The sequence below is a fragment of the Lissotriton helveticus genome, chromosome 11 (assembly GCF_964261635.1).
Source record: "Lissotriton helveticus chromosome 11, aLisHel1.1, whole genome shotgun sequence".
NCBI classification, from domain to species: Eukaryota; Metazoa; Chordata; class Amphibia; order Caudata; family Salamandridae; genus Lissotriton; species Lissotriton helveticus.
In genome coordinates this window covers 530207448-530231140 of record NC_136072.1, presented here as the reverse complement: position 1 = coordinate 530231140, position 23693 = coordinate 530207448, and the positions used below count along the sequence as shown (strand labels likewise).

The following is a 23693-nucleotide window of genomic DNA, read 5'->3' as shown; positions in this document are numbered from 1 at the left end:
CGCTACCTCCGACAGTGCCCCTCTCTCCACAGTGGCCTTCTCCCACTATCCCAGTGTCCCTCTCTCCACAGTGCCTTTCTCACCTGTATCTCAGTGCCCCTCTGCTTACAGTCCCCTTCCCCTCTGTATCACGATGCCCCTCCCTGCAACAACACTCGCTCACTCCGGTTACTGTACCCCTTGGTTCCCTCCCTCACTCTCAGAGGGCCCCTCCCCACCATCGCTTTGTATTAAAGCTTGCACTGGGCCCTAAGTATCCATACTTTAAATTCGCAGGTAAGACTGCGAAGCCCTTCTCAGTCTTGGCTACTCGAACCAGGAGGCTTTCTCAAATACCCCCTAACCAGAGAGAGGATACACAGGGAATTTCTCAGCTTTGACCTGGAGAAAAATAGCATTGATTCAGAACGTGCTATCAGAAGAGCTAGGCTCTGTTGGGCGCTCTGTACCTCCCCCCACCCCCAGAAGCCTGCTGAGATCTATCGCCCCACACCTTCTCTTCACCTCCAAAGACCCATGTCCTATAAACCCCTGCTGCATACTTACAGCCTTATGTCCCTGTTGGAGAGAGATCACAGTTTTGTCTAGCTGAAGTTTTGACTGTAGCGCAGAGGGGTAATGTAGAACATGTACCATGCAGATGACAGAACTATATTTATGTGGCTAGCTCAGTGGGTTTCTGTTTTTTGTCACAGACTTTTTGTGCTTTATTAGTTAAAAAGTATGTGTAGGAGCCTGTCTGAATGGAGTTGAATGTCTGACTTCATTTGAAAATAGGTGGCTGTGGGATTTTGCGACTTATAGTCTGATCATGTAATAGAACTATTTGTTTGAAACATGAGAGTGTGGTTCTCCATCAAGGCGTAATCCCAATGGTATAACTGACACGTTATCATGTTTTATCAGGAATACCTATTGTGACATAACAAAACATCTTTTAATGGCATAAAACTTAACACAGTTAAAGAATCGCTATTGTGTGTCTTGGACAACACTGCTGTGTATTGATGAGACAAGCCAAGAATAATACACTCCTGTCATCTCTCAACTTTATAAAATTAATGACTGTATATTTAGTAAAGCAGAGGTGTACTCTTTGTTTTCTCTATCTCAGTATCTGCTATTCTTCCTCCCCTTCAGACCTCACTCCTTCACTTCTCTCCAATCTTACTTCACTTTCTGCCCTTCATCTGCGTTTTCTCTTAATCCCCACCTCCCCTCATTAAATGCTTTTTATTGTTCACCTTTCCATCTTTCCCTTCCACTCTACTCTCACACGCTACCCACTGTCTGCTTTTCTTCCCTTGCCTTTCTCCTCTTTTCACTTTTTCTTCTCATCCTGTTCCACTCCAATCTTGCAATCCCAATCTCTGTTTTCCACATTTCTCTTCACATTATCTACTGCATCTATATTAGGCTTTAGACCTGTCCTCCTCCCTCACTCTCCCTTTAAATTTTTCCTTCTTGCACATATGTTTATATCTACTCCAGGAATCTGTGTTCTATCTCAGGGTCATAAATTGAATTCTTGGTGTGGCCACTCAGTCTATCATCTTTAGATAAAATTAGTGCAATTGAGCTGGATAACAACATTTTTAATTTGGTGTCAAGGCCCCCTCTAGTGAATATGTGCTTTACAAACATACATGGTGTGTTTCTCCCTCTATCCCTTCATTTCTTCCTTTCACATTCTTTTCTTATTTTTTCCTCCTTTCATCCATTACTTATTTCTTTCCTTACTCCAGTGTTCCTCTTCCTGCCTGCATTTGTTACTGCCTTCTTTAATATTTCTTCCTTCATTCTTTTCTTTCTTTTAAACAGCGCAGTGCAATCACATTTTCTTTTGTTCGCAAAGCTGGCTCAAGTCTTCAAATGACCTTTCTCTAATTTGAGTTCACTTTTAAGTTTTTGTCAGAGGGCTTTCAATATGTTATATTATATTGATTTGTATAGCGCACTGATTACCCAGGAGGGTATCAAGGGATTTAGGCAGGTGTGTAGGTGTGAGGTGCCTGAGTTGCATTTGTGAAGAGCCAGCCCTTTATCTTCTTGCGGAACTCAAGAATGGAGTAGGTGACTCAGATGTGTTGAGGCTTGTGGAAGTGGCTTGAGCCAATAATGGGAAGTGGATGGGACCACTGGAGGGAGTGGGTGGAGCTGGGGAAGTGGGTGTGGCCTCGTTAAAGACTGTGAGCACCTGCACTTCATATTTTACAAAATAAGCACTGGTTATCACCCAGTTTCTTCATCAAGTTCACATATTGCATTTGATTGTAGCTTTTCTTATGACGATGTTGCTTATTGACTCTCTGATTCAATTTTTTAGATCCTCAAATACGCATTCATGAAAAACGTCTACGTCGTCTTTCGTCATAATAGGGATAAAAGTACTTTTTGATTTGAAAGGACTCTCTCCTGCTCCCTTTTGTGGAATGTCTATTCTTTGTAGGCGGTTCTGAGTACTGGTTCCGTCTAAATCATTTGATTGTGGTAGATCTGTGGATAAAGCTCCTAAATCATGAAGAGTTAAAGAAATCTCAGCAGCTGATGCTGGAATTACTGGAGGTGTAGAGCCACTACTGTGTTCTTTAGTCAATTCATTGGGGCTGGTACTACCAACTTTGATCGTGAAGAATTTCTTTAGTTTTAATTTTCTAATGAAACAACAAATGTCTTCCCTGGTGTTAGCATAATTAAATGAACTTTCAGGGCAAAAATTGAGGCCTAGAGAGAGGAGCTGTTTTTCTGCTGCCATTAGAGTGATATCAGACAGATTTGTGATGGTCAAATCCGCTACCGCTGCTTCCTGAACCATTGTTGTTTTTTCTTTTGCTGCGGTTTGTTGTTTTTGCTTTTTCTCCTTGCTCTCTTCCTTGCATTACTCCTTTTTCTGTTTGGTTGTTCCGATTTCTCGGACGGAGCGTTTGTCTCTGGTCTTCTACTAAAAAATCTATTTCTGCACCCAAATTTAACACCATCTTTGAACTGAGCCCTTCATGACTGCTATAATCTGAGCCTGATGCACTCGATAGAGACATTGTGTCTCCTTCGGTTTCTGATGTGTGCTCGGTGTGGTTTTGTTGTTGTGTTGTTTTGTTGGTAGAGTTTTTACCATTGAATTTAAGCTTCTACGCATGTTCAAGTTTGCGTGAAAAAGTACACATTTGACGCTGTTCGTAGTCCGTTTGATCCCGGGCAAACTTATGCGCTTTGCGTATTTTAATTCTGTCCTCATGTTTGCGCAGTTGTTCGCTTATTTCTTTCCGTGTTTTAGTTATTAGTTCCTTTTGTTAGATTTGGACTATTTTATCTAGCTCTTCATTCATTTTATTGATATCTTCCAGAAGGATTTGCAGATCAATAACTGCGTATTTTATCAGAATTTTCACTAAATTCATGGATGCTACCAAATTACTTACCCCCATTCTCTCAACATGGCGGGGTTAGGCTCCTCAAACTTTAGTGCCAAAAGAATCCTCAGCCCCCAGGGGACTCATCCCACCTCCTCATATTTTGTGAGAGACTTATGCTCCCACCATTTGGTAATTTCACTTTTCATCTTCTTCCCCAACATTTTCAATAGCTGTTTCACGTCTTGATTCATTACACTTTGACTGCCCTCCGCACCCAATGTACTGGTGCTCGTTTTTGGCAGGTTGCTGAACAATTCTTCAGCTGCTGCTTCCCGCTCTCTCTAAGCTGCCTGACATTTTCTTCAGAGTGGAGAAAATTAGTATACTGGAGTCGGCGCTCACCGTTCCCCACCACTCGCTGCTTTTGAGCCGTTACCTCCCCACCTACACGCAGCACTATTACTTTCACTCACCGCCGGATTGCGTTTTCAATGGGTCCTCCAACCCAGTCGTCCTCATTTCCTGCTCGGCTTCTGCAAAAATCACGCTGCTGTAGGGGGCCACCGCACACTACTCCTCTCCGGAATCCTCTTGGTCTTCGTTGTAGGCGGAGGCCAGCTTCTGGGGAGGGGGTACCATCGTCGAAGACAACCCACTTCCGTTGTTACTTCACAAAAAGCATACTCTCCAAATTTCACTGCGGTGAAAAGAGAGAAACTGACCCACACGGCTCTGGCAGGTAGATGTTTATTTTCAAACTCCCCCTCTGCGACGCGTTTCGAGCCGGCTGTGCCCTTGATCACACAGAAAATACAGCATCTGCAATTGTTTTAAAGTTGCTAGGTGTCCAACCCCTTTAGTGAGTCACGTGACCTCCACCAAAAACATAGAAGAAATACTCCGCTTCTCCTCAAAATCATACATTTGTATTTGAGAAACTACTAAGTTGATATGGCAATTTTCCTTGTTTTTTTGTAAACAGCATAAATGCTTAATGTGCAAAAATTGCAAATGTAATAAATATATAAATACATATCTTCATATGCACAACAATAAAAATATATGCGTGCATCATGTTCTAAATCTTAATGCGGAGTAATTAATAAGACCCGAGTACATAAATAATTAAAATAACTATAAATATGTAAACAGTTATTTGTGCAAAAATGTAGCAGTTTGTGCAAATTCTGCAAATATGGCTCACCAGTATCCCCACTATCACGTTTGAGTATAATGCCATACGGATCCACCTGAGAACATGACAATATATCTGATATACAATTTTATAATTGATCATGTACTTTAGCTACAATAATGAACATAGTGGGCTGAAAATGCTGAAGTCACCCGCTTTTGTTAGATTATATGGAGAGTCTACCAACTGCATGTATTGCTATATTCCGTAACCCTTCTTTTAATTGCACTGGTCACTTTAGGAAAATAATCACGTGGTACAAAAATTAAAAAAAAGAAAAAAGTGTGCAATGTATTTAAGGAAACTGTCATGGCTAACAGCGCGTCATGTGATCAAGTCCCCCGTGAGGGACAACATGCGTTGTGGCTGTTGCTTCATTTTGGGAACAATAAACGCGATAGCATCTGACAAAATGTGTTGGTCCGCGCTCTTTATTGGTGCCTTCAAGCAACGGCCGAATGAGAAGGAGTTTGTTCGGATATATATACATATGATCATTGCCCATGTAAATATTATCTGTAATGTATACTCTCTCCATCTATTTAACAAAAAAAGTATAATTGTATATAAACATCGTTGATATGATATTTTATGGCATTTTATAAATCTTATATTTGCTTTTAAAAAGTGGTTTTTAATCCGGCTGGAGGTAACCATTTTATTGTTGAGAATATGTGAAATTGATTTGCTATGAAGTATAATATTATCAACCATGTTATTATATAATGCACATATCACACTTTATATTTATTATCTTTGCACTGTTGCACATTTAGCAATGCACTTTAGTGTAGAAATGTGCACTAGTTGTAGATAAGTAGCACTTAAGCACTTTTTGTTAGTCATATGTACAAGGAGGATCTAGCAGCATAACTGTCATGTATGAATAAGAAACAATTTTTGCAAACATAGTTATTGATGTTACTGATGAGTCATAGCAAACATATCAATAGAATGTATATGTGATATATCAAGTAGGGATTTATCCTGTCTGATAATGAATGAAATATCTAGAACAAATAACTTTGTTTGCTGATTGTAGATATAACCGATTTATCGCGCAATATCTATGTGCATTCAAGCAGTCATTTATTGTTCGTAAAGCACAACAAACATGTTAGTCTGTTGTTCCTTTTCACTGTCACGTGACTGGCATTTCACACAAACGACGGGGCGTGCACAGTGTGTAAGATATATAAAAAGTAACAGAGACGTGTAGAAAGCTGAATGTGATCAAGGGCTCGTGAAGCCCGAAACGCGTCGTTGCAGGCTGTGGGAAACATATCTTGCCTGATCTGCTGTGGTGGTCTGAGTTCCTTCTTCGCCGGAACACGGAAGTGGTCGGAAGTGGTGGGAATTGTTTGGTATATATATATATATATATATATATATATATATATATATATATATATATATATATATATATATATATATATATATATATATATATATGATCAACATTTAATCAATTTTAAGCTACGTTATAGTTTTTTAGTGTAATAAGTATAACAATAGGTTATTGTCTATGATATGGATGGTATTGTTGCACCTTTATCTTTTCTACCCAGCCCCGGAGATTCTTGTTTGTAGTGGAAGCAATGGAAAGATGGTTTTGAAGCTTATTTAGAAGCTATAGGAGGTGGTGTTGTAGTGTAGTTCCTATATTCCCAATAGGCTCTGCGCATTGGAATAATATATCCTATAGATATGACGTAGGACTTAGGTCAGTAGGTCTCTATTGAATATACTAAACCTAATTGTGAGTGCCAGCTAGCTCAGAGGTCACTAGAAACTTTCGCGAATTCACAAGAAGGGATTTGTTTCTGACAACTGCATAAACATGACAGCTTTGTTTCCCTAGGACTGGAACAAGTATCTTCAGAGTCGTGGAAACAATAGATAAGTATTTCACTCAGTCAATCGTGCATGCTTCGTTTCTACAGAGAGTGCACAGAAATAGAGAGACGGGTGTTTCAATAAAAAGGGTTTATTGAACAGTCTTCTTTCTCATGCAAGATAGGTGAACTGCTGCAATCGTTAGGCAGACTGCAAAGTATAATGCGTACAGCGTAAACAGTAATATGAAATAATACTGTAAGATCATTGTATGGTTTCTAAGCCATATAAAAATACATACATAAATAACATAGACTAAAATACTCAACTGGCGCTTCTAAAATACGCCTACCCCAATGTACCTAACCTAAGTCTAGTACGAGGGAAGAGGTAAGTATGGTTTTTAGCATTTTTAGCAGGATTTTGTATATAAGATGATATAAAAACAAGATGCTGTGCCTAAAGTACACAAAGTTAGAAACATCCCCTTATCCATGAGAGAGGCTTTAAGGGAAGAACTAGAAAGACTATACAGTCAGGACGTACTTAAAGAGATCGAATCTTCAGAATGGTTGTCACCTGTTGTAGTGGTACACAAATCCAATGGAAAAATAGGACTTTGTGTTGATCTGAGAAATCTGAATGAATGTGTGATGGGTGGATCGGCACCCTTTACCAAATATTGTTCTTGGCATTGAGTGGGGCTGCGGTGTTTTCGACACTGGATTTATCCAATGCTTATCACCAAATTGCTCTGCAGGAGGATAGCAAACCTTACACTTCATGTATTACTCCTGAAGGGGCATTTAGATACAAAAGGTTGCATTTTGGATTAATTTCAGCCTCAGCAGTGCCCCAGAGAGTCATGCATAAGTTTTTTTTTTTTTTAACACAAACTCTATTAGGTTTTTCATTTGCAGATTTACAATTTGGATAACCAGGACACATGTGCAGTTTTATGTGCAGTGTTTTACATCAGTTTTACACAATACATGTTGTACTATCACATCTTAACATATTGACCTGACAGTGCGTACAGTTTATACTCACATAGTATTCAAAATATCATTGAGTCATGTACATTATCATTATCGCGATACATCATCAAGTACATGACTAGCTTGTGTATGGGCTAAAACTCAATGTAGCCTCTCTTACCCTTGCCCACCCCCTGTAAAACCAAAACAAAACAGAACTAAACAGTTGCCGCTGTACAATTTTCAAATTTTCCGGGTAACTGGTACCTAGCAATGAGTACATCCGATTATGGTGAGAGGGAAGAAGCCATGGGGGATCAGCCCCACTAGGGGCAGGGAAGGAGAGGAGAGAGGGAGGGAATGCGCCCCCTCACCCACACGACATCCATTAACAACTGAGTTGCTATATCAGGAGGCTGATTAATTAGTCAGACCACTCAATATGAGCAGGGGTTGTGAATCCTCTGATGTTTCATTCGCATCTGTTCAAAATAATTCTATGAAATGCACCCACTTTAGAGATATTGGACGTTTTCGCAAACCCCTGTATTCTTCCTGCTGTGGCGCTTCTCTCTCCGCAGACGCATACGTTATTCAAGGATGTAAAGAATGCACTGTCTTTTCAAGATGACATATTAGTTTTTGGTAACACTAAGCAAGACAATGCAGAAACTATATATAAGGTTCTGAGTATATTGCAAAGTCATGCTATGACCTTAGCCAAGGAAACATTTAAATATGAAGTTGAATCTGTGGATCACAGCATTGGCAAATATGGTGTTTTCCCAAAACAGTGCTTGGTTAAGGAAATAGAGGAAGCTCCAGACCCTCAAAACAAAGAACAACTTAAAATCATTGGCGGAATATTATGCCAGGTTCATTCCATTGTTTCAGATAAAACAAATAACACGAGAGGTGTAATGAAAAAAAGCAACAATTTATTTGGAATGAAGAATGTGCTTCTGAATTTGTCACACTAAAGAACGAAATTTCCTCAGCTCCTGCATTGGCAACATTTGGCACTCCGTACAACTCGGTTAATGTTACAGATGCCAGTAATGTTGGTATTTGGTATTGGTGTTGGTATTGGTGCTGTTCTAATGCAAAACCATGAGGGCAAGTTGGTTACAATTGCGTACACCTCAAGACCAGTAAGAGATGCAGAATTCAAGTATTCCACTCTAGAAAAAGAAAGATATGTTTATGGTATTCAATTTAAAGTTAGGTTTCCATTGGTGGAATTATTTACCACCAAAGGTTGTGGAAAGTCTACGCCTAGCAACACAAATTGTAGGAGTTTCATTTCAATGTTGAGTACATTCCTTGTGCCAGAAAAATTCTAGCGGATTGTTTGTCCAGGTTACCAGTAAAGGAGGATGGGGACAAGGGCATTATTGATGATGAGTTGGAGAGTGTTGTGTCCATCTTTGAGGTGTCAAGTGGCTGCATTAAACGAGATCAATGGAAGGATGCATTCAACCAAGATGAGAAAATTCAGGAGGTCATACGATATAATACGTCAAAATGGCTGGGAAAGAGGTTTTTGAACAAAGACATGTAACCATATTTTTACATTGCAAATGAGTTATCAGAATTAGATGATCATTTGTTTTGTGGAGAACATTTAGTGGTACCTCAGAGTTAAGACAATTTGTGTTAGACATGGCTCATGAAGGCCATCTTGGCATGAGTAGCATGAAAAGAAGAATTTGCAGTGAGTTTTGGTGGCTGGCCATTGATAGATGTATTGACGCCAACGTTAGTTCATGCATTGAATGTGCCTTCAGTTAGAAAATGCAGAAGGGAATCAACTATGAGAAAGCTCGAATTTGTAAACCTGACAGGGTATGGGAAATGGTTTCTCATGACATTGCAGGTCCCATGTGTTTATCCAGCAGTCATGTTTTTGCCATTGTTCTTATTGTTCAGCTAACTCAATGGCCAGAGGTTAAATTGGTTCATCAGGTTGATTCACATGCAGGGATACATTTTCTTAAGTAAGTGTTTGAGAAGGAAGGTTTTCCTACGTGTTTGGCCTCAGACACTGGTCTACAGTTGAGATCTTCGGAAATGAAAGACGTTTTGCAAAAACATGGTATTAATCACATACGCACGCCTGTGTACTATTACAGTTGGCACTTGCCAATGGAAAATAAATGTCATCAGTCCTTAAAGACTTAATATGGAATTGCAAGTCCACACCCAGATCATTGGTAGATATGTCTGCATTTGAAAAAATGGGAGGTAGAAAGGCAGTGTGTAATTTAAACCGGATGTGAATGATGGAAAATGAGGACAAAAGTATATGGTCGTTTGGTGAGAGGGACTGATCATAGATGGCGATCTAATGACAAAGTTGAGTCCAAATGTGTACAAAAGGGTCATATACAACAATTCAAGGTTGGTGAATGGGTGCTTGTAAAAAAAGGAAAGTTGGTTAGATCTGGAGAATCTAAGTTTTGGATTTGCATGAAAATAATCAGAGTGGGACATCAGGTAGTGGAACTGACAGATGGGAATGTGTGGAGTATGTGCAAGGTTGTTAGGGTGTGAAAATGTTTGTGGCCTAAAGAAAGTAATAGTCATGATAGTGCCTCAGAATCTAGCTGCGATTCAGATGTACGTTGAAATGGCGAGACTTTAAATAGGGGCTTGGAAAAACGTTAAAGATGAAGCCTGTATGGTGCAAAGATTACTATTTGTCACACTAGTGCTGACAATTGCAAGTATGCAATTTCATTATATTTATTCTTTTCAATTATATAACCATAGGTAAAGCTTATGTAAATCTGCAGCTTGTGCAGTGGAGTTGAGATTTAATTTGGCCAATGAGGTTGTATGGAATCTGGTATGTGGAACCATGGTGTCCAGATTTCATACAATGACAAGTGGCCCAGGCTTTCCAGTGAGAGACTTCTCATCTTATTATCTCCAATAAGTGCACCTTACCTAAATAACCATGTATGGCGTGAGTCTTTTGAAAAGGACCTATTCCGCCCTATTCCGGCATCTTGGCAAGGATCCCTCCTCGTCCCCTTCCATAAAAAGGGCTCGCGCTCCAATCCCGACAATTATAGGATGATACCCTTACTCGATGTGGACGGGAAGGCATATGCTAGCGTCCTTTTAAAGGAACTTACAAAATGGGCGGAAAATAACAATCTAATCCCTTTCACCCAAACTGGTTTCCGAAGAGGCAGCCATATTGAGGACAATTTGATTTGTATGGCTCACCTGATGGAAACCTCACTAGCATCAAAAGGCAAATCGTTGTACCTAGGATTTATTGACTTTCGTAAAGCCTTCGACAGCATGAGCCGGCCTAAACTGTGGGAAAAACTGGCAAGATGGGGCATCCCACGTCACTATTGAATGCACTTACACACAGACACCTGGGTTAAAAAAAGAGTAACATCGACATGGTCTACTTCTAACAAAATCTACACTAGCAGAGGCCTAAAACAAGTGTGCACCCTTGCACCATTACTCTTCAACCTGTACCTCGCAGACCTCCCTGAATGGTTGTCCCGTTCCAGAGCTTTTCCCGATGGAATTGAACAAAGAAAAATACAAACTCTGCAATATGCAGACGACACCATTCTCTTAGACCAAACCCAGATGGGCCTTCAAAGACTGTTCGACTCTCTCGCCCATTACTGTAACACCAAAATGCTAGAGAAAAATGTTACTAAAACCAAAGCAATGGTAATATCTTCTACAAAAATAATAAAGCCCCTGTGGTTTATTGAAGGGAAACCACTGGAGACTGTCATTGCATATAAGTACCTGGGCGTCTGGATTGATCATAAAGGGAGATCCTCGGTGCATACAACTGAGATGCAGGCAGTTGCTCGTAGCCTGGAGGGGGCTTTCATAAGAACGAAGAACGCTCTGCACTCCCAGGACTTAGTTCCACTGATAAAACTGATTACCGCAAAATTCCTTCCCACAATCTCTTTTGGAGCAATAATTTTTAAAGATAAAATGAATAACTGGCTGGACAGAGCGCAATTATCATGTTACCGCAGGGTCTTTCAGTTGCCAAACTCGACCTCCCATGCCCAAATTCAGAAAGAATTCTCTCTATCATCCATGTGATGGATTATGAGCGCGAGATATATCTCCTATTGTCTAAAAGCGAAACAAGCTAGCCCTCACACCTTAAAGAGCTGCATATGGTCAGTGCTTAGCAACCCCAAAACATCGTGGAACAAATATCTGACATTTTGCCTCGACTCCCTCGAAGCAAAAGATATATGGTCAACTTCCTTGCCCATCGAGGTGAAATCGAAGCTTTTTAGTAAACAAGCAAAAATCTTATCAAATGACCTTGACGCACAACAGGTACTCCATCACTTCCACTGCTCTTGGGCCTCCAAACTATATGCCTCGAAAACTTTACCATCTTATCTTGCATCCTCTATGAAACCACATATTAAACTCCAACTAATGAGATTCCGCTTCGGTTTAATTCCGCTGAAGGCATATAAGTTTGGCCAAGGATATAAGAAAGAAGCTTCTTCCAAATGCCGCTTTTGTAACCAAGAAGAGGAAAACCTCATCCACATCCTGTGTATCTGTCATCACCTACGAGCCCAAAGAATTTTCTTGCTGAGACCAATTTGGCTTCTTAGTATCAGGACATGTCAAGAAGCACTAGATGCTTGCATGAGGGGGGACTCACCTCAGATGGCGACACGCTTTGTAAAGTTTATTACAGATATTAACTCCTTGATCTTACCATCTGATCAAATTTGAGCCCTATCCTCTCTAAGTGACCTTCCCATTACTTTTTTAACCAACAATCTTACTGACTTTTTAATAGACTCGAATACCCCTTTTCTACAACAGTCAATTTTGTATGTGTTTATTGCAATGATTTTAATTAATTGTGCAAATAAAATTGTACTTACTTTACTAACTTGAAAATTACTTTACAGCCATTCTAGCCTCCCTCCAATCCATTTAGTCCTCTGGTCTCACCCATGCCTCACATTTTGCCTTCAAAACCAGAAACAGATCTGGAAAATGAATGACCAATGACTGGTAGATTAGCGAACCCACCATCCCACCCTTTGCCCGTTGGCCCATGTAAGATTTTCACCTCGAGTGGGCTGTATTCTGGGAGGTCCAGCAACAAGGCCTGGTGTCAAATGAGCGCATGTCGGATTTACAAATATTTATATAATTAGGACTTGTGTAGGCTAAATGCTGTTTGAAGCTCCTAAAATGACTTCATATGTGAAGGCTGCCTAACATTCCCCAGTTTTGTGATTCTGATAAGGTCCCACTTGCCAAAGTCTGCAAATTGGGTGGTGTGCGATCACCATTTCTGCTGCCACAAAGTGGTCTCATGCGTCAGTCTCTGCTCACTGCCTTTTAGGCGCAGGGCTAGACCAGGAAAACTACGCTGGTAACTTCTGGGAACCCTTGAGGTTTGAGTTACCGTAAAGTAATTCCAGAACTTTGTCCAAGCCCATAGTGACCATTCAGACTGGAAGGCCTGGTTGTCCCACCCTCCACAGAGCTAATCGTTTACTATCAGTAACCGTGTCGCCCAATACTCAGAGCTCTGCCATACCCATCCTTCCATCATAGATCAACTGCCTTCACTTATCAAATGCAATGCACTGGGGTGGCCCGCACATACAAAGGTATGGATCATGGTTGCTAGTTTTTTAAACCATTGGTGTGGGATGATCAGAGAGAAGTTTTGCACAATGTAGATGAAGCACGGCTGGAAGATCATCTTGAAAATGGCTGCCCTGCTGAGGCTATGCAGTGTAAGCCTGTCCCATTTAATGAGATCTTTCTTCATTGTAGTCTCCATATATAAAAGGTTTACGCTCCACATCAGGGCAGGTTCTAAGGCAATATGTATATCAGGGTATTGAAAGTTCAGCCATCTTAATGGAAGGCGGATTTTCCAGTTCACAATCTGTCTATTCCCTGTCAGTGGTACTACAAGAAACTTGAAGACCTGATACTTCTCCATAAAGGTTTCAGATTTGAAGTGGTGGAGTGATGGGCCAGACATTTGGGGGTGGAAGAGGAAAATCAGGACATCTTCTGCATAGAGTACTATTCTTTTTTTTTTTTAGATAAAACACTGATCTTTTTATTCCCAAGCCATGAATAGTAGCTCATTTTTAAAAAAAATATTTTATTGAACAAAGCAGAGTAAGTGATCAATTGGCAGTCATTAAGTACAAAAATTGACATAGAAGGAATACATTACAGCGGTGCATTACAAGTGCGAGTTCGGGGAGGACCAGTCCTGGTCATAGCCATTTCAGTTGTAGGGGAACTACAACGTTTACCTCTATAGACATTCCAGTGACCCCATTTCTTATCCCAAATTCCAGGACACCCCCTGACCTTGTATACAGTTTTTTCAGACAACATACATGTATCCATTGCAGCGACCCATCTGATCAAGAGCGATTTATTTGGCGAGCTCCATTGCATTGCTATTTCACGCTTTAATAAGAGAAAGCCCAAAGCTGCCCATTGCCGTTCCAGCGCAGTGAGATCTGTGGGGTCCCACACATTAAGGAGTCCGCTTCTGGGAGACAGAGGGACAGGTTTTCCTAGTGCATCAGACATCTTACAGGTCGCTCGCTCCCACAGGTCTTGGATCATCGGGCAGTCCCAGATAGTGTGGTAGAAAGTGCCAACAAGCCCACAGTTGGGGAGACAGAGATCAGTTGCGCGCCTACCAATTTTGGCTAGGAGGGGAGCAGACATGTATGTTCTGTGTAATATCGCATAGAATACTATTCTATCTTCTATGCCCTATTCCTACTGTAGGCTCCACAGGTCCACGTTGTGACAGATCCACAGCACCAATGGCTCCATTGTGAGGGTGAAAAGGAGCGGGGACAGTGGGCAACCCCACCTGGTTCCTTTCCTGATGAGGAAAGAGGTTGAGAGTATCCTATTCACTCTCACCTGCGCATGAGCAGGGAGTCGAGAATTTGACATATTTCTAAGAGCTGTAGCCAAAACCAGTACAGGAAAGAGCTGTCTCATTTAAGAGAATCAAACAACTTCTCAAAGCCTATGAGTATAAGGGCACAAAGATCAGTAATTTGGGTGGAGGTGAGCCAGTGCCACATGTACCTGTTGATACAGTGGGGAGTTCTATGATTAGGTATAAAACCACATTTGTCCAGGAGAATTAGCAATCTCAGGACTTTTGCGAGCCTGTTTGCCAGTGTTTTCCCAAAGATCTTGGCTTCCACGTTTATCAGTGAAATGGGATAAAATGAAGTGCAATGGTCAGGGTTGCCAGGTTTGTGAATCACTATGACGGTAGATAAATCTAGCTCAGGTGGAAAGAAGCCTCTTTCAACTGCTTCTTTATACACATCTAAGAGACTGGGATAAAGGACCTCTTAAAATTTGCTATACTTGTCAAGGTGAAAAGCTGTCTGGTCCTGGTGTATTGTCAGCGTTCATTCCCTGCAGGTCTTCTTCAACTCTTCTACTCTAAGAGGCTTGTCTAGCTCGGCTCTGGTTAAGCTATTTAGTGATGGTAGTGGTAGTTCCTCTAGGAGGGTCTGGTAGAAAACTGCAAATGTAGATGCGATCGCCGCTGCCCCTACATAGATGTCAGCCTTCCTTATCCATATTCTCTGGGATCACCCGGGAAGCCATTTCCCTGGTAGGTAGCCAATAAAGAAACTCCCTAGTTTTGCCATCCATTCATAGATCTTCCGAATTGTGGCAATCCGGGACTGCCAGGCCTCCTCCAAGCAGAGTTTTCACATGGAGAGCCTGTCCAACTCTAATTGACAGCAGGTTTTTTCCGATGAACTTTCCAAACCTTACATCTCTAGTACTAGAATTCTGGCTTCTAGGTCTACAATTTGACACTGCTTGTCTTGTTCCCTACAATTAGGAATGCCCACCACTGTAATAGTAACATCCCAAGTTAGGGTAGCCGCTGAGGTCACTGTCCCCTTGTTTAAGTCAAAGTAGTCTTCCAGTTCTGTCAGCAGGTACTTGGAGCATTGATCATCCACAAGGCATAAAGCATTAGGGTGCCAAACCGGATGATCTTATACAGTAGGAAAACAATTTGGATTGTGACTGGGGTGGTATTGGAAGTGCCTTGTAGGAGGAATTTCGCAGTTATCGTATTCTGGATATCTGTTGCCAGGAGGAGTAAAACATCTATGCGGAAGAGTGTTTTGTGCACAGCCGTGTTGTGTGTGTATTTTTTACAGTGGGGGTGCCAAATTCTTCAGGCATTGCACAGTCCCAGTGAGGTCATCCCATCATCTAATGATCTAACCTTTCTTTCCCCACTAACTGCAGCAGTCCAGATGTGGTTTCAAAGGAGCATTAAAGTCTCCCATATAATAGCTGTACCCTGGGAGAGAACTAAGACAACTGTTTTGACCACCTCCAGTAAGGATTTAGCAAGTTGAGGGGGCACATATACGCTCAACAAGTTCAATGATATTCCTTCTAGACAGTACTCCAGTCCCGCATATCTTCCCTGCGGCTCAACAGTGATATTTGAGATCACAAGGGTAAAGGTCCTATGGAGAAGAAATACCACACCTCTGGAGCCTTTGGTAAACCCTGCATAGAGCACCTTTTCTTATCCCAAGTGCCCCAAGAAGGGGCAACTCATTCCCAGGAGGTGCAGCTCTTGCTAAATTACAAGAGCAGGTCATGTCACTTCATATATCAAAGGACAGCTACTTTTCTTAATGTGGTCATTCGAGCCCTTGAAGTTCTAGAACATAACAATAAATCAACTCATGGAAGTTTAGAGACTTGACTGTGAGGATGTCCGCTCCACTATAAATGGTCTAATAATGTACTGTTATCTGAGTATTCACTGTACATGTAAAACAATTGCACTCAATAAACACAGCAATGTATATGGGTAATTGAGCAGCACAATCACTTTCTTCTCCACATATAAGATTGTTAGATTTTTTTTCTCCAGTAAGTTGTACATTGTAGGGATGTTGTATAAGGGACCGGTATTAGTCCCCTAAAAGACGTCCAATCAAAGCTATTTGAATATTTGGTTGCTGTCACCTCACTTACCCTCTCTTAACATCCACTGGTTCAATTCAAAGTTGTGATAATTATTTTCCTTTTGCAGATAGCTCATTCTCAGGTAGACAATCCAGGTGTTCCTCAGACCCCACCATCTGTTACTTCTTGTCTGCAGGTAAGCCTTCATTTCCTTTGGAGTGCATGCTAATTGACTTAAGATTATACAGCACCAGTCTAGCCTACCTATCTTTGTTTCTACTGTTGCATTATGTGTGCCGGTTAACTTTCACATGCTTCAATGACCATCCTTTAATAATTGTGTTGTGATGATGTAGTACAAATACAAGGAGAAGGCAATTAATTGCAGACTCTGTACTTTCTATCAAACTGTAGTTTGCCATTATTTCATTATTCCACTCAATTTACACAAATGAGCCCATGCACACTCCAATCCCCTTGTTGTTCTTAATACCTGTGTATTGATTGGGATTGAAGTATCACAGCTGTTCAGTTTATCTGCAGTAGTTGTCCTTTTTCACACTTTCCCTTCTTTATTTTATTTAATTCCTCCGTTCTTACTTTCCTCCCTTACTCCCACCATATTACCTCAAAGTGTGCTCTTCTCTAAAAGAGGGTTTTAAGAAGTAGTCCACCCATAATAGGTTATCAGTCGCTGCCATTGTGTTGTCTTTTAAGCACTATACTTATCCTAATATTGTTTGAAGTGAACATGCATTTAAGGTCATTAGGTATTTAGAAATTCTTGCATATGGCTCAAAGAGAACCAAATACAAATATTGTTGACTATTAAGCCATTTGTCGACCCTTTCACATCCAACACCATCTTCTTAGACATAGCATGGACATACACAATGTGCACGGCCATCTGAGGTACAGTCTAAGTGGATACAGATTGCTTGGGTGTCACCATTCCCCTGCAAAACTTTACCATTTCCTCAATTTCTGTGTCCATATGGATTGGCCATGAATTTGCTATCAAGGAAGCAATACTGTCCAGCACAACATGGATGACAGAGATGGCTGTTCTGAACAAAATGGGAAAGCAATCATTTCTGTGTTTGACGATAATATTGTCAAAATCTAGTGACTACAAAAATATTGCACATCAAAATATTGAAGGAAAATATATAGTTTTTTACAGTTTAATTATTTAATTAAAGTCTAAAATACTGTCAATTTTAATAATGTTTTTTATTATGGTATTTTTGTATACTACTTTGTTTTTATTTTTGTTCTTTTTTATCATTGTTATTTAAAAAAGTATTACTTATTTTTAGGTTGTTGGGTTTATTAGAGGATTGCGCCAGTTGTGTTTATAATTGTATAATGCTCTGTGTTGATATATTTATTAATCAGGTTTTAATCTTTTCTATGTTACTTGCCCTACTCCCATGCAGTTTTCTCATCGATTATTTCACTGCAAATGTTGCAGTGTTATTATCAATGATGTCATAGAAGATGTCATGAGTGATGTAATATGAATGGTTATTAGCAGCGCATGGAGAGGGCGCAAGTTATAGTTACCTTAGAGCACATGCTATAATTACTTGAGATGACTATAACTGGTGAATTTCTGTGTGGTGTTTAGAGTTTAAAACATTACGTTGTTACTGAACATTTCACCTAACTATAATGTCATTTTAACCTTTGTTTGTTTCAGTGAATTTTTTTAGTTTTTTTTAACGAAAAGGAGTATTTAATCACCATACCTAAATCCAACCCCACACCGTGCACGGCAGGGGGTTTGCACACATGCAGCCAACTGCATGTTCCCCTTTCCCGAACCTAATATGGCCCTGGCAACCCCCTACCCCAGGGCTGTATATATTTTGATGTAGAGGGGGCCCTTGTGGTTATCCTCTCTGAGCCTCATTAGGCCCTGGGAACCCCATCAACCCGAGCCTTTAATTAATTAAAGGGGGGCACATGGCCCCCTTCCCAAGACTTGTTAGGTCCCGGGAACCCCAACCCTCAGGGCTGTTTATTTTCAATAAAGGGCAGGGGGCAACTTGCCCCTGAGCCTTGTTAGACCTTGGGGATCCCATCCTCAAGGCCATTTCTAAACATCAAGGGGAAGGGGCCACGTGGGCACCCTCCCAAAGCCGATATCGGCCCCTGGAACCACATCTCTCAAGCCCACATTTCTTAAAGGTTGGTGCCCTGGTGCCCAACCAGGGCAGCCACCATATACTTGTTGGGGGAACAGAAGGAGCCCCTAGGCCCCAGCCAACTCCCCACATGTAGCGGGAGCTGTCCTTACTAATTAAACATTTGTAGTAGCTTAGTATATATGTCATCAGTGATGCTATATGTGAGGTCATAAGCAGTGCATTGCAGGGGCGTAAATTATAGTAAGCTCATGTAACTGTAACTGCTGAATTTCACTGGTTTTGTACAATGGGAAATCCAAGCCTAACTAGAACATCCCGGTAACCTTTGTTTTTTTCAGTGAATTTCTAAAGTTTTTTAAAATTCTATTTCTTAACTATAACATTCCTGTAACCTTTGGTTTTCAAGCCAATTTCTATGGTTGTTTAACTAGTATTCGAATTTGACAAGTGGTGGAGAAAGGGGACGGTAGCTTGAAACAGCTCTCAGGAATCCCACTGCAAGGGACTTACTGGAGGTAACAAAAGGGGGCGTCTTGACCCACAAGGTCCCTCAGCAGCCAAGGGGACTTCATCCCCCAAGCAGTAATGCGCCACAAGGCGTGTTTGAAGAGTGGTAGAGAAAGGGGGCATGACCTGCAAAGTCCTTACAGCAGTCATGTTCTGTGGGACTTACTGGAGGTAACGGGAAGGGTAGTTGGCCCACAAGGACTCTCTGAAACCAAGAGGACTTCATTCCCCAACCAGCAGCGTGCATTTGCAGAGTGGTGAAGAAAGGGGGCATGGCCTATGATAACCCCTCAGCTATTATGGTGTATGGGACCTACTGGAGCTAACAGAAGGGGTAGTTGGCCCCCAAGGACCCTCTGGAGCCAAAGGGACTTTATCCCACAACCAGCAATGCGCCAGGATGCTTTTTTGCAGGGTGGTGGAGAAAGGGGGCGTGGCCCCCAAATACTCTCAGCAGTCAGGCTGCGTGGGAACTTACTAGCGGTAACAGGAGGGCTTGTTGGCCCCCAAGAACCCTCAGTATCCAACCTGACTTCATCTTCTAATCAGTAGTGCGCAAGGAGGCACGTTTGCAGAGTGGTGGAGAAAGGGGCGTGGCCTCCAAACACCTCTCAAAAATCCAATGTTTGAGACTTACTGGAGGTAACAGGGGGGTTTATGGCTCCCAAGGACCCACTGGACCTAGGGGGATTTGATTCCCCAACTGGCAGTGCACCAGGAGGCGTGTTTGCAGAGTGGTGGAGAAAGGGTGCGGGCCTCAGGTGACTTGCTGGTCATTTTATTTTTTTGAATTTTTTTTCTTTATTCTGGGAGGGGGGCCTCCCTTCGCTGGGCCAGATTTTGCCCCAGGGACCCTACCCTCCAGGCCCCTACATGTTCTTTTCTTTTTATTTAAAGGGAGAGAGGCTGAGTGGCCCACCTTAGTGGGACGATTTTGGTCCCAGGGACCCTATCCCCCGGGCTCTTTATTTTAATAAAAAAATAATAAAAATAATGGAAGGGGGGATGCACAACCTCCCTGCTAGGCTGATTGTGGCCCCGGGGACCCCATCCTCTGGTGCAGGCCTTTGTTGTGGCACCCACTTGTCATTGATTGGGAACGCGGGTGAGCCTGAAGGCCCCTGTGGTCCCTGATGGCTCCCCACATACAGAGGGAGCAGGAATTATTTTTGGACAGAGGGAGCTGCTGGACATGCAGCTCCCTCTGTCTAAAAGCAATTCTGCTACGCTTTTAGTAAGCTTGAGCATTTTTAATGCTCACGCTTGCTAGAAGCGGAGCAGAGTTTGCTAAGGCTTGGCGGGAGCAGTTATGCTCTTGCCAAGCCAACGGCTGACCCAACAGACCTGAAATACTACTGGCCCATCTCTCTCCTCCCCTTCGCAGCCAAAGTCACTGAGAGACTCCTAAACGCTTAGCTGATCGCCTTCATCGAAGAGAACTCCATCCTAGACGCCTCCCAGTTCAGATTCTGCAGCAACCACAGCACCGAGACCGCCCTCCTCGCTGTCACTGATGATATCCGCATGCTACTGGACCAGGAACACACTTCGGCCCCCATCATTCTAGACCTCTCCGCAGCCGTTTCACATCGCACGCTCGCAACCAGACTTCACGACACGGGAATACAAGGAGCCGCCCTCAACTGGAACCTTTCTCTCCGGCAGAACCCAAAGTATCAGGCTCCCTCCCTTCCTCTCCGAACCCACTGATATCATCTGCAGAGTACCCCAAGGATCATCGCTCAGCCCCATGCTCTTCAACTTCTACAAAGCCCCCCTCGCCACCATCGTCAGACAGCATGGGCTCATCATTGTATACTATGCCGATGATCCCCAGCTCATTTTCTCACTCACGAAGAATCCCAAACACACCAGACTCTGCTTCCAGTAAGGAATGAAGAACGTGGCAGCCTGGATCAAAGACAGCTGTTTGAAGCTCAACTCAGAGAAGACCGAGATCCTCATCCTACGACCATGCACCTCCGCCTGGGACAACACCAGGTGGCACCCCGCCCTCAGGAATCCACCCATCCTTACAGACCACGCACGAAACCTCGGCATCATCCTCGACTTCTCCCTCTCCATGAACCGTCAGATCAAAACCGTCGCCTCCACCAGCATCAACTGCCTGCGCATCCTCCGCAAGACCTTCAAATGGATCCCCCGACTGCAAAAGGACTGTCACCCATGCGCACATAACCAGCAGACTGGACTACGGCAAAGCCATATACGCCGGAATCGACAGAACTCTCCTACACAAACTCCAAACCATTCAAGACTCGTCCTCGGGACACCGCATAACGAACACATGACCCAACGGTGAACAGTCAAAATATCAAATTTTTTATATCGATATACAAAAATATCGAGTTTTATATATCGATGGTAAAAAATATCGATCTTTTGTGTATCAAAGTAAAAAATATCGAATTTTAAGTGTGTAGAAAAATATCTAAGTAAATAATATCGAATGTCAAAATATCGTAATGTCAACATATCGGTATAGCATTGTTTTTTAATATTTGTTTTTTTTAATTAAATGTATAGTGTTTTGTAATTTTATTAGTGTTTAGTAGTTTTTATAGTATATAAGTGTTCAAAATTGTGTTGTGGAATTTTCTTAAGTTGTATTTTCATAAATTTTATTATGAGGTGATATTTTCAATTTTGGTATTTAATTTTAGGAGCGAGATGTTGGGTTTATAGGGAATGAGGGTGGGGAGTGTTTAAAAAAAATATGTTTTAAATGAAAAAAAATGTAAATATTTTTTCAAAACTTTTCGAATTTCGAATTTCCATTTCAAATTTTTGATGCGGCATGGTGGGATTATATGGAATAAGGGTGTGGAGTGTTTAAAAACATAAAGTGGGAATAGTAAATTAATTAGGTTTAGTGTCCAGATCCTACCCCAATTTATTTTAGACTTCAGTCTTAATAGTAAATTAATTTGGTTGTGTCCAGAGCCTACCCTAATTTATTTAAGCCTGGAGTTGGAATAGTAAATTAATTAGGTTTAGTGTCCAGCACCTACCCCAATTTATTTTAGACTGGAGTTGGAATAGTAAATTAATTAGGTTTAGTGTCCAGCACCTGCCCCAATTTATTTTAGACTGGAGTGGGAATAGTAAATTAAATAAAATTAGTGTCCGGCACCTACCTTAATTTATTCTAGACTGCATTTGGAATAGTAAATTAATTATGTTTAGTGTCCAGCACCTACCCAATTTATTTTAGACTGGAGTTGGACTAGTAAATTAATTAGGTTTAGGGTCCAGTACCTACCCCAATTTATTTTAGATTGGAGTGGGAATAGTAAATGAATTAGGTTTAATGTCCAGCACCTACCCCAATTTATTTTACACTGGAGTGGGACGAGTTTATTAATTAGGTGTAGTGTAGGACTTAAATAAAGTGGAAGTATAAATTTTAAAATGTTTATGAATATAGTTCAATTTATTAATGCAAAATAAAATATAAAATAGTTTCCTATTTGAAAAATGGGAAATGATAGTCAATAAATTGAAAATATTTATTTGTTATAATAATTATTAGGAATAAAGTGTAATTTGTATATGTAAAAACTAAACAATATAAGAATTAAAAAATAATTAGAACAGTATACTTTTTTTATTATTGTAGGAGTAATAACACATTTTAATTGGGTAATTTGGGTTGGATAATGCAGTAAAATAATGTCATACATTACCATTAATTAGAAACATATTTGTGCATATATTTCTAAAATCAGAAAATTTAGCTTTACAATAGTATGTATATTTTTTAATACAGAATGATAATTAACATAATATTATAATTGTTTTTTACAAATCATATTTTATACAATAATATGTATTGGATATATTTATTTTTAAAAAATTGAACCGTTTTTTATATAATATAATATAAATGTATAATACTTTTGTATATATATTTAAAATATTAATATTAATAATTATTACATATCTTTTTCAATTAATACAATTTTTGACCCAATGTTTATTTTTATTATACACAAATAATAACAACAATATTATGTATTGTTTTTTCATTTTGTTTTATGAGATTATTATAATAAATATTATATATGTTATAATGTTTATTATAATTTTACAATTGTTGCAAATAATGTAATACTTTTTAAGAAATTGTATGATGTTTGTGGTATTTTAGTTAAATACTTGTACAATTTTTATATGTAAAATAACATTTTGATAAATTAAATGTTCTAAATTCACTATGTTTAAACTTGCTATTTTCGTTTTGGGCCTTGTATTTTGTAACCGCTCAATGTTGTTGTGGGTCTTTTGGTTGAAGAGAAGCTCACGGTTGGGAGCTGGTTCACGTCGCTAAAGGTAAGGTTTGTTTTCTTTGTTTTAAATAAGTTTAAAATGTATTTTGGACATAGTTAGATAGTGTTTAGTGTGTTTAGATATTTATTAGTGATATTCAGAACTGTTATAGGTTATAGTTATGCATTGTTTGTTTAGGTAGTTTTTACGTAATTGAGGCCTGTTTAGAGAGTTAGAAATACGGTGTTTAATGTGTCGTTTTTTTTAAATTTAAGGTTAGTAGTAATATTATTAAATTTTTATGTGTCGTTTTATGTGGGTGGTAGTGTATGTGCTTTTGTTTTTAGGTTTTTATTTCAAGGAGATACCGGTGCCGGAAGAA

General features: G+C 40.5%; 1 protein-coding gene across 3 annotated transcripts in view; it reads left to right on the top strand.

Annotated features, from left to right (window-relative positions):
* Positions 1-23693, top strand: part of LOC144790632 (uncharacterized) — a 490677-nt gene that overhangs the window by 197888 nt on the left and 269096 nt on the right. For all 3 annotated transcript variants that reach the window (XM_078665360.1, XM_078665361.1, XM_078665362.1), the window contains exon 8: positions 16489-16557. In XM_078665360.1, coding sequence (XP_078521486.1) covers positions 16489-16557 — 69 coding nt within the window. The remainder of the gene's footprint in view (positions 1-16488; positions 16558-23693) is intronic.